Genomic DNA, 13,004 nt, shown 5'->3' on the forward strand with positions numbered 1-13,004 from the left:
TGTTTTTTTCTCCTACAACTCTTCCTTATATACGCAGTTCCTACTTCCGGATAATTTATTTCCCTCCTCCATCCGGCCACGCAGCATAAAAAAAAACACATTCGTTTTTCCGTACTGCCACAACTGCGAAATGCAACAATTACTGTACAGCGCTTGGTAGTGTTGTCAAAAGTACCGGTACTTCGGTACCAAGTCGGTACTGAAATTTTGAAATTGTGACGATACCAGTTCGCTTTTAGGCCTATTATATTCGCATTCTTTACTGTGGTAAAGTAGAAAAAACACCGTAGGACAGAAACCTTTTTGCTTGCACGTCAGTTTCTATTTAACACAGTTTGTGCTTGTTATCAGACTTGATAAGGAGCGTCAAGTTGATTTGTATAGCGCGTTTCACACACGCCAGTGATTTTTAGATTCGCTTTCTCTGGCAGCGCTAAATCTAACACAGCCTGAATGTCTTGCCCCTGCGGAGGATAAAACTCGCACTTCACCTTTTGCAACAAGTGTCAGTTGCTTGTAACATCAAGAGATAACATGAAGATATTATTAAAGAGAAATGGTCTCTTTCCTGCTCGTGTCCCTCATCCCTCTCAAAGAGCAGAGCAGTAGGCTATATGACACATCTTTGAGTGGAAATAAAAAACGAATGTTTTTTACAATAATACTTAACTTTCTTATTTTTTAGGTTACCATTATTTACTGATATTTATTTAATATTTTTACAGGCTGTAGTGTGTCATTTCACTGAAGGAATAGCTAAAATAAACACGCATGTCTGTTTCAAAATGGATGTTTGAGCATTTGTTTTTTATATTTCAAAATTTATGTCATTGAGGTATATATACACACACAAACATACACACACTCCAAATATTTATATGTATGATTACCATCATATTTAATATGTTTTTAAAAACAGGCTAGTTAAATAAAATAGTAAAATAGTTCCAACAGATTTTCCTGTGGTACCGAAATTGGTACAGAGAACCGTAAAACTTTACTGGTATTGGTACCAACTACTGGAATTTTGGTACCGTGACAACACTAGTGCTTGGCAGTGGTCAAAAAAGTATTTACAAAACTTATGGATTGATCCCTTTTTGTAGAATAAGGCTACGTTCACACTAGCTGTGCTTCCATTACCCTTCAAATTTCGCAAATTGAAACTGCGAATTGAAAATATGGCCAATAGAAACACGTCAATTTTGCAAAAACTCCCATATATCACAAAAAAAGTTTTACGCTCACATACGGTGGTTTTTCAGACAATTCGAAAAAGGAATATTCTGCAAAACTGCAGTGGAAACCGTTTTTCGCATTTACAGGTCACCTGACGTATGTAAAAGTCCATCATTCTTTAAAGATGGTGTTGTATGTTTGGACAGAAGATGAGACAGGGTTCTTTATTAAACTCATAATTACTCATAAAAAAATTATGGGAATACTGGATTCTAAACAACAAAGAAAAGCCACAATTTATCAAGACCTTGAAGCAGACGGGAGTGAGAAACACCCAGAAACACCTCATACGTGGCCACTCCCAAGTATAAGGGGCTTTCCTTGCCATTAATGCTTGGATAACACGCCTACGTCTCCTTCGATTAAAAATAATGACTGGTGCAACTAACATCCGTTTCCATGATTTTTGTAATTACTTATTGCGAGAGGAAAAAAATACGTTTTAGTCGCATAACATCAGTTAAAGGAAACACCTTCATTTTGCAATCATTTATTGACATTTAGAAAATATCGCAAAAGTTTTGCCCAAATCTGTAATGGAAACCCGGCTACTGTCAGTCCAAATCCGATTATTTGTGTAGCCAATTGGAATCTTATCTGAAATTATTGACTTCCACATTGTGTATTGCAACTGTTCAGATCCGATTTGTGCGTCTCATGGCGCTCTTTCATTTTCCGGAATATCTGCATTGGTTTCTATGGCAATGACAGTGCCAAAAACAACAACAACCGCAACATGGAGGGGTTTTCAATACAGATGTTGTCTTATTTACAACATGACAATGACATGTGATTTTTTGCCATTCACACAGCTAAATCTGATCGGATTTCAATAGTATAAGCACAAAAATCAGATTTGGACTGACAATCTGAACAAGGCTTTTGTGAAACCTTGGTGTTTGTAAAAAAAAACAGTAGGTAATTCGGCTGGGAATTTTTACGGTGGTCATGGGAGAAAAACACAGATTTGGATGGCAATAAAATTGACCAGCCACTGTAAATGCTGAAATTACCTAACGTCCCCATGAGAATCAATTACTGTATGAATAGGGCTTAAAAAATTATAGCAGGCACATTCACCCACCACTGGGAGGTAGGCCAAAAAGTAATTCTGGACCCAAAGTACAGCCATTCAGGAGAGCAGGACATGAACTCAAGAGCTATGGGACAGGAAGCCAAGAATCCTAGACAACAATTAAGATAAAGCCATCTAGTCGACAGGAAGATTAAGGAATCCTTCATCAAAAGAGCACAGGGCACAAAGCATGAATGTCTGCTGCTGGTGTGTCTGTGTGCACAAGGCGGGACTCCCTCCACCCCCAACTCACATCTCATCCAGTGTCTCTTCCAAAACAAAACAGAGCCAAGCATAACCGACTCCAGACAGGGGGGGACGCCAACCATTTGGATGTCAGCAGAGGCGAAACCACCATTAGACTTCACTAAAGTCTTGTAATTTATCATCAGCTCTTTGTCCTTGTTTAGCTACTCTGTAAAATCCAGACATTCCTGAACATCCCTGCGGTGCAGCAGCTGTCAGACTGAGACTATAAACACCAGCATGGATGATTATGCCATTTACTGCCAACTCAGCATCCAGAACACATCAACAGGACACAGGTGTATGCAGAAACATCCTTCAGGCCTTCACTTGCCTCTTTTCTTTAGGGTGTAAACAGAATAGCTTGGTCATCAATACAGTCCAATGGCAAGTATAATATTACACTATTTAGTAGGGCTGTGACTCTTTGAGAAGACAGCGAAGCGATTCGATTCACAGGTTTTTTGATTCTATTCAAGAACGATTCTATTCAAGACGATTCACAATAAAAGTCAATGCGATTCGATTAACGATTAGATTCTGCAGATTATTTAAATGCTTCCCCTAATGTGTCTTAGTCTGGGTGTGAATTACACAGCGACCTTCAGGGGGTCAGAGAGTGGAGCAAAAAAACCCATTTTGTCCATTGTTGGATTTTAGTTTATGTTCTTAATGATTCTGCGTAACTTTAATTTAATAGCCTATAAAATTGGCATATGCAGAAATTTAAAAGGCTTTAAAAGTATTATTAGTTCATGTTAACGACAACAACATTGTGTAGGAATGTGTTAATGTATAGGCTACACAACCTTATTACAGTGTTCTAGATGCATTAATCATACAATGATTTTATGGATACTAGACTAACTTAGAATTTCATGCACTTTCCCAAATAATATTATACTAGCCTAACTTTTATTTACAGAAAAGTAAGAAAAACCCTATTTGTTCTTGTTATAAAGAACATTTTATAACACACCTCTGCATAACATGAGGTTCTTTATCTAATAATAAAATGCTACAGATGATACGTTCATTCATAAAATGATTTATTCGTTTCTTAGCATTTTAAATCGATTATTGAGCAAAATAAACAATTTGTGATTCAAAAATCCATGTTTCAAGATCGATGCATCATCAGGATATGTAGACGATGCACTGGGAAAATGAGAGAATCGTTTCACTACTATTTAGTGCTGTTTGTTAATGCAGGCATTGTTACTAATATGGACAATTTTCACATTTCTGGGGTTCTCAGAAGCAGAAGATGTCAAGTTGGGTAAACTCCTATAGTGGTGAATAGAAACTCCTACAGTTTTTACATTCCCATTTGAAACCAATTGCAAAAGATAAAATCCACGATAGCATTTCTACACTCTAAAAAAATGCTGGGTTAAAAACAATCCAAGTTGGGTTGAAAACAGACAAACCCAATGACTGGGTTGTTTTAACCCAGCGGTTGGGTTTTCAAATTTTTAAAATTTTTAATTTTAAACATACTTTGGGTTCATTTTAAGCAAGCAATGCAGTCATTTTTAATCAATAGTTGAGTTAAATAAAACTACCCAGCAGGTTGGGCAAACATTAAAGCAACCCATTCACTGGTTTAAAACAACCCAATTGCCGGGCTTGTCCATTTTCAACCCAACTTAGGTTGTTTAACCCAGCATTTTTAGAGTGTATGACTTTCCAAAAGAGGAAAAACATATCGAGAGCTTGATTATGGTAGTCAGAAGAGAGAAAGATGTCAAATTTGCAGTCACTCCTGCAGCCGTTTTATTAGAAACACTCAAAAAGCAGTGTTGACCAGTTTTCTGTCATTTTATACCAAGGTAATAAAACAAAGTTTAGTCTTACTTACATTTTTTTTTTTTAAAAATAAAAAAAATAAATAAATATATATATATATATAAAATGGTTAGTTCCTGTCCTTGATTCTAATTGGTCAATAGGTGTGTTTTATTCACGATGAAACACGGCTATGACCGCTTCACCCAACGGTTCTGTGTATCACTACACAACACCCTTAGCAACCACTCTTAGCAACGTAAACTGTTTGTTCTCAATTGATATTGTTCATTGAATCTTACTGTATTATGTAGAAGAGCATTGTGAGAAAGAGATCGAGTGAGCGAGTTTATTACCTGCATTCAGATTTAGCATTTTCCTTCAGGTCAGTCCTATGTTCATAATAAAGCATCTGTTTAAATGTCTGATGTATTATCTTGTCCTTTTAACAGTTAAGGGGTTTTCCCGTGACTGACAGCGCTAGTCAAAGCATTTGTCAGTTGCGTCTTGTTCTGTGTTCACAACAATTCAGTCTTTTCAATGTAAAAGTCTTCACTACTGACTGACACACTCATAAAGACTAATAGCGTAATAATGTAACTTCTGTTGCTGTTCACGGCCAGGGACTATTTTTTCCGGCGGAAGGAAGGCTTTTAGTGAAAGTTTACTTCATGAAAGTTGCATTGATACATATTTTTGGCTTTAATATTTGTATTGTGTGGTAACCGTTTTATGAAAGTGCTGTATCTTGAATAAGTCACGGCTGAAGGGGTTACTCCACTTTGCGTCGTGCCTAACAACGCCCTTCAGCCGTGACCTATTCATGATACAGCACTAGCCTCAAGTACCTTATTGCTTACATATATATAAAACTCTGCTAGATGTATAGTGTTAACACTTCATCACAATCTGTTCAAAGGGTCCATTGGTGATACTTAGGTTACACCATTTCCATTTTCTTCAGAAATATCAAAAACCATTGTTCAAATAACACTTGTAATGGCCTGAATGATGTTTGACATTTCCGAGGCTTTGAGAGCTCTTAAAAAAAGAAAAATGTGTGGGGTTGACAATGAAAGCAAGGTACTTTAATCACCCACTCTTCAGTTTACATAAAAAATCCTTGATTTTGAGTTCATGCAAGGCCAAAGGCAGCGTTTGTCACACAATCTATTTTCTGGCATGAATCAGAGAGCGAGTGACAGTTTCAAGCCAGAGTACAGTACAAAGGTCAGGAGGATGTGAGCTGCGCGGCATGTGTTTAATAGTTAAATTTAAACCAGCTATTCCCCAGTGATCACATACAGCACATATAAACAACCAATGTCCAGAGACATACTTAAAGGAAACTATTTGTGCGTCTATGTAGGCTTTGTATATCTACATTGTCTACATTGTATATCTGTATCTTTTCTGCAATCACAGTAACAAATGCTAAAGATACTTCCCACACACTATGATGGCTCTGTGCTTTTCCAGCAGGAAATTCCTATAGCAAAGACAGGATGATTTACAAGAGCTCAGTGGCAAGAGCAAGAGCAACTAGGGACTGCTGGACCATCACGTTCTTCATCTGAGAAATATTCTTCACTGATGCCTCAATGCACTATATATATCTATATATGACAGTAAAACCTCTCAGTAATCTATTTAGTTACAGAAGGAAATGATTCATTTTGCTGTTTTTCACCTATCTATTATGCAAGACATGAGTGGAACTGGAACATGTGAAGAGAAGCACATCAGATGTCAACATTTGCCACCAGTTATCCAGTAAAGCCAAAATACTGAGCTAGTTTAGGAACATGTGCTCATTAATAAGGTCCAAATGAGATTCTGTTATTCTGCTCCTTCTCGTGTGTCCTTTTGTCACGTGGTGACTCACACTCAGAGACCACCCACGTTTTCTTTACGTAATTTAGTAGTCTACTTAGGCGCCAAAGTGTTACAGTTTTTATGGACCTCACTCAGGATAGATGGCATATTTAATTTGAAGCAGATGAAACTGAAGCTATGAGGGATGAAAGTACAGTCCATTCAATGGTTTGTACTTTGTTGTACAACAAAACACTGAAAATATGGCTGAAAAACAAAAAAACGTGCTATGAAAATTAACTGTGACCTAAAACTAGGGCTGGGTTATGACGGTATACATCGTGACTGCGGTATAAAGTGTCTATCATTAGAGATTTTACTATATCGTTTCTTAAGCGTATGTATATATCCGCTTAGCACAGTACTACTTAAAGTAATACATGTGAGACTGATAAAGAGACATGCATGAATGACAAAATAAAGAGTGGGACGTGTTTGATGTTGAGAATTATAATATTGGTTAGTATATTAGTATTAAATTAGTTATACTGGTTATTATATTGGATCTGTGCATCTGGTCTTAAAGGGACAGCAGCATAATAAATGGCTGTCTCTTTATTAACGTTAATCAAACAACAAAATACAAAGACAAAATCACTCACTGCTCTTGACTGAATCACTTGTATCTTTAATTAGAATCAGTGCCCTGGTTGCATAAAGCACCTTAAGTTTTTCCTTTAAGTATGACACTTAAGGCGTGATTTCCCCTTAACTAAGGGAATGACTTAAGGGTATTGCATATAATCCCTTAAACTATTCTCTTAGGTAAGAGAAACCGTTAAGTGTTTCACGACAGCAACCCAGGTTCTGCCGTTGTACAATTCTACTGTTGCCATTATTTGTTAATACCGATCGCGACATGTTTTCACAGAAAATATAAGATGGATAAGGAAAAATAAAAAAATAAAACCAAATATGAAAGAGAAAGACCAGACAAGGAACTCAAATTGATAGTTTACTCAAAATTGAGATTTCTGCCATCATTCACTCACCCTCATGTCGTTCCAAACCCATAAGACATTCATTCATATTTGAATAACAAATAAAGATATTTTTAATATTCTCTCATCATTTATGTCCATTCATTGAAAGACATCCATATGAATAAGGCTGTTTCGAAGCTCGAAAGTGTGTGTAAGCGCAAGAACCAATGAGGTTTGTTTTTGTGTGTGATGCACGCACGTTTGCTCTTCCATTGACCATATGTGCTACGTATGTAATTTCATCAAAGTTTATGTGAATAAATGCCTAAATTACAATTTGTTTATCATATAAAGCGGTCAATCGTGTCTCATTAGAAGACTTGGATTGAACCTGCTCACTCCGTGTAACACTTAAGGTGAAGTTTTTCGAACCTTATGTTATATGACGAAAGGCTTTATGCAACACTTATCGTTTTTTAAGGGATATAATTTTCACACAGTGAAGACTATTAGTTATACACTTGATTATTCAATTTCTGTAGTTTTTCTTACAACATTAAATAAACCTACACTCTAAAAAATGCTGGGTTAAAAACAACCCAGCGGTTGGGTTAAATGTTTGACCAACCTGAGTCTACAGGTTTATTTAACCCAACTATTGCTTAAAAATAACTGTATTGCTTGCTTAAAATGAACCCAAAGTATTTTGGAAATTAACATTTATTAATATGTTTAATAAATTAACATTTATCAATAAGTTTAATGAATAATAATTAAACAATTAACATGTATTAAATTGCTTATTAATAAATGTTCACCTTTTGAATATTATTGTTGCCTTTAGTAATAATGTGTCTGATTTTTAATTTCCAACCTATTTTGGGCTCATTTTAAGCCAGACATATAGTAATTTTTAAACAATAAATGTTTGCCCAACGTGCTGGGCCGTTTTATTTAACCCAACCACTCGGTTAAAACAACCCAATCACTGGGTTTGTCAATTTTCAACCCAACTTGAGTTGGGTTGTTTGCTCTGTTGTATTTTTCCTACTGTGTTTAACTTGCTTCTTTGTTCTTATTTTTCATAAAAATAAAATAAAAATAGCTACATGGAGATAAATTTCTCATACCGTGAAATAAGATTTTGGTCATATTGCGATATGACCAAAATATTATTTCACGGTATGAGAAATTTTATTATATATCTCCATATAGCATTTTTATTTATTTATTTATTTATTTTTTATGAAAAATAAACCCATAAAGACACTGGGTGAAAGTCACTCTTAGTGAATTTTGCATCACAGTAAATGGATAATTTACCAAAAAATTATCATTCTGTCATCATTTCCTCACTCTCACATCATTCCAAACCTGTAAGACTAACTTCTTCTGCGGCACACAAAAGAAAATACATGAATGTTAGAAACCAAACAAAACTGGACACCACTGACTTCCAAAAAAGACACTGAAGTTGCGTCCCAAATGGCGCAATATACACTATGTACTCATCCATGTAGTGTATAAATTTTATACATTTATTTTGTCATTAAACATCGGAGTCTGATCCCCCCTCCTCTTCCGCAACGTAATTAAAGCTGTGACAGTTGAGTGCATGAAGTGTCCTACATTCCACACTTTAACTTAGTGTATCATCCGGGTATTTAAAGTTCACTTTTTCTTTTTGAAATTTTCTGTGTGAACGCACTACTCACACTATTTGTACTTAACGTTATAGAATAGTGCATAAGTATGTGAACTGGGACACACCTTGAGACATTTCTCAAAAATATCCTCTTTTATGCTCCACAGAAGAAAGAAGCTTTTGTTTTGGAAATATATGAGGTTGAATTAACAACAGAATTTTCATTTACAGGTGGACTACCCCTTTAAATATCCCATCTTCCCTGAGCTCCTGAACTTTAACCAAAAATCCTTTTACTCTTATGTCAATAACTTGTCACTAAAATAAATTGAAACTAATCTCAACATTAAGCATGAAAGATAATAAAATACCTTATGTGTTTGGTTTTGCGATATAGCCTGCAAGAGACATTTGGCAGGTCTTTTGCAGAGGCAAATGTGAATGAATATAGATTTGTTTTGCCGGCCCACCTACAGGAGGGGGCGAGGGGTGGCAATGTTAGTTTAGGGTGGCTTCATACTCAGCAGGCACTGCGCGACAGGGAGGAAACTTTCCTTAGAGAGAAATCTCCATTAACTTAAACTTTTCAAGGAAAACATACTCAGCCTAACTCAATGGAAAAAAAGAAAAGAGGTAACAGCAAAGTCTGCCTTTGGTGATTAAACCGTGATGAAATAAAAGAAATTAACAACAGATGAGGAAGAATGCAGGCCCAGGAATAGCTTCTGGAAAGGAAAAAGCCTGGAAAGGCACCGGCAGCAGGGATCTACATCGCTCTTTCACACACTCACACACACACAATTGACTATATGGCTCATTGTGGCAAGAACCACACACACATATATGGAGGGAAGGTCAAGTGGAAACAGGCAGAGGGTTTTTCAATCAGCAAGCTACTAAATACTATTGCAGATGTGAAAAAGATAAATAGAAAAACACACTGGCAGTGATCACGTTGTGCTTACCAAAGTACTCAGCCTTTGGCTGGACGTCCATCTCCTTTTCCAGCCGTTCAGTTAGAGCTTCTAATTTTATTTCAGCCGCAGATGGCCCCTGATCTGTCTGTACTTGGAGGGTCTGGCATGGCAGTTTGAGTGCCCGAGAAGGGCTGGAAGACTCATCACGGGACGACTCAACAGGGGCCGCCGGTGTGGAAACAGCCGTTGTTGGGTTACTGGGTTGAAGTGGCTCACCTTGCTTCCCTCCATGGGACAGTGGAGGTGGGGTCACCTGGGTAAGGGAGGGGGTGCCAATGTTATGAGCTGCCCCGTTCTGGTATGTTGGTCCACTGGCAGACCACTGGGCAGAGATGGGTTGGCCAGGGCTAACTTGAAGAGCCTGGTGATATGAATCCCTATATGTTCCTGTGGGTGACTGTGAGGGAGACTTCCCTGATGGGGCAAAGGTTTGAGAGAAGCCCTGGGACACTGGAGAATGAGCTCCATGTGAGCTAGAACTGTTCGAGAAAGGAGATGATGGCACCTGAGAGGGGTAACCGCTTCTTGACGCCCATGTGCCAGGGGGGCTGGTTGAGGGTGATGCCCGGGCTGGCACTGGTACCGGGTTAACAGCATTTCCAGTCTCCTTACTGTCATAACCCCTGCTGCTGGATCCTTCGTGTAAGCCGGCTGAATGATGTTTTTGTCCTTCATAAGATATGTATTGAGTCACATTGGCGGTGCCAACCATTGGTCCAGACATGATGGGTGGTTTGGCTGCTGCTTCACCCCCCTGTCTATAACTATTGATGGGTGGTCTGTCTTTGGTGTTAAATGTGTTATCTGACACTTTTGAATTACTTCCATTGATCCTTGCTGGCAAACTTTCGCTTCTTGCCATCTCCTCTTGCTGCTTTTGCATGTGTATTTTGGTCATTTTTGAGGCAAAAACTCTCCTCGTTTCTTCAAAATCCGGGTTGTTTCCTGCATCTCTCTTCACGCGAAATAAGCCATCCTTCGATGCTTCATACATGTTCAAGTCCTCGATGAATTTACTCGCCTCAAGTCCCAAATCGTCGTATTTATCCATGTTTGCAAATGGAAACACTCAGAAAGTATAAGTTTTAAAACGACTACTGTCCGTGGAGGATCTCCTAGTCAAACCATTGAAGAGGGAAAACTGATGGGGAACAGCTGTTCAGAGTTATTCACCTGTGAAAATCCACGGATAATAAGATCACTCAAAACTGAAAAAGCCACGTGACAAGTTTAAGTTTCCACACAGTAAACATCACACAGATTAGATCCACTAAAATAGCCGACCCGGCAAAAAATACTCCGCTAAGTGAACAAACGCGACAGGAACAGTAAATCTGTCAGCCTCTGAATAAAATCTAGTAAAACTGAAGACAGCGGCAAAAACTCCAACGAGCTAAAAACTGACTGAAAAGAAACGGACGCGAGCAAAACTGTGCGACTCCGTTAAGTTTCGGAGGCAGCTCTCGGTTTAAGTCTAACGAAACCCGACAGAAACTGTAAAATCTTCTCCACACCGGATGAGAGCTAGTTTAAACTGCTCCTTTAGTAAACTCTTCTCCTCAATGAGGGAGATTGAGCGACTCCCGCCTCCTCGCTGCTCTCTGCTCGCGCCGAGTTCAGTGTGTGAATGAAGAAGCGCGAGACACTGGCAGGAGCGCGCGACCAGCTGTGCAGTTCACGAGCGCGCTAAGAGGAAAACACGACCGCTGGGAGTTGATTCTCACGATCCCCATGATAAATAATCATGATCAGTCTTTTGGGGGGTTTGAGAACGCTTTAAGCGGTTTTGAGAGCTTGCACTTGAAAGAGAAGTGGACTCTCTACTATCATGCGGTTGCGTTGTAATTTCACATGATTAAAGTACATTGAAGGGAATTTGTTCACCACAACACATATGAAAATAATCCAGCACTTCATTTTATAGCCTATATTATAGAGAATTTGACATCTAACGTTTATTTTGAGATGGATGCCAAATGAGGATAAACAAAACTCCTGTGTTATATCATAAAGGAATTAGCCTTGATTATTATTCATCCATTTATGAATGAATGAATGAATGAAAGAAAGGTTTTATTTAATTAGGGCATTTTCATTGTTTCACATTTAGTTCCAAAAATGAAAGTTTTGTCATCATTTATGTTCCCAACCTGAATGGCTTTCTTCCAAAGAGCTCAAATAATGTTATATGATACTTGCCGAGCCCCAAAAATTATAAAACATGCACTATACCTATTCCAATTCTTGAAGTCATTTGATAGGCTCTTTGTGATGATGAACAGACCAAAATTTAAGATGTTATTCACTGACAGTCTTTCCTATTTTAGCTTAAATCTCATTTGCACTTCCACATATTTGAGCTTGGCACTGATAGACTCATTTTACTCATACACTATTGCAAACTAGCCATCCGAGTTAGTAATTTATTCAAAAGTTGGGACTATTTATTCAACTTTTGTCATATTGCTGTTGTTGTTGTTTTTTACAGAACATGAGTGCATGATATTCACATCACACTCCTCACAATGTAAAAGTGCTCAAATACACACGATGTGCATGTTGTTTGGTAGTTAACATGGAGGCCACATCAACATGACCTCATCTGAAGACATGTCAGAAAGTTCCAGTAGCTGAAGCTCCAAACCAAACCATGATGGTGTGAAGAGGAAGTGAAGTGATGGATAACAGCACTCATGTGATCAGCTCTACAAGCCAAACATTCCACAGCAACATTATCTGCGGTGTGAAGAGGGACAGAAATGCTTTCCCTACAAGCACACGTCCCACAATATGGCTAGATATTTGGTTTGATATTTTGTATCTTCAATGACATTCAGATATTTGTGAGTATGACTAAAAGTGTCCAAATGCTTTTTGGAGCCACTGTAGACCTGCTGACACTGGTTATGCATTATTGTTGTTGAACAGTATTGACACACAGTTGGGTCTAAAAGACTTACAGTATAGGGGCATTTAATTAAATATATCAGTATTCAGTACAACCAGGGCCTAAAACTAACTTTTTGCCACACCTGCCAGAGGTCGGTGACTTAAGAAAATTTACCGGCCATAAATATTTTTTACCAGCCATGAAACAGATTAATCCTTATTAAAACTATTATACAAAAGTTATTCAGTCAAGAGCAATGAGTGATTTATTCTTTGTCTTGTGTTGTTTTATTAACTTTAAAAACACAGACAGTCTGCTGTCACTTTAAGAGCTGCACGGATCCAAT

The 13,004-nt window shown here is 37.8% G+C and overlaps 1 protein-coding gene across 1 annotated transcript in view; it reads right to left on the reverse strand.

Annotated features, from left to right (window-relative positions):
- The window catches only part of limd1a (LIM domains containing 1a), a 45,880-nt gene extending 34,419 nt beyond the window's left edge, over positions 1–11,461 (reverse strand). The window contains exon 1 of the mRNA XM_051865550.1: positions 9,757–11,461. Within this exon, the coding sequence (XP_051721510.1) occupies positions 9,757–10,819 (1,063 nt within the window). The 5' untranslated portion in view covers positions 10,820–11,461. The remainder of the gene's footprint in view (positions 1–9,756) is intronic.
- Positions 11,462–13,004: the final 1,543 nt, after the last annotated feature.

This window comes from Ctenopharyngodon idella, chromosome 16 (genome assembly GCF_019924925.1).
Source record: "Ctenopharyngodon idella isolate HZGC_01 chromosome 16, HZGC01, whole genome shotgun sequence".
Taxonomy (NCBI): domain Eukaryota; kingdom Metazoa; phylum Chordata; class Actinopteri; order Cypriniformes; family Xenocyprididae; genus Ctenopharyngodon; species Ctenopharyngodon idella.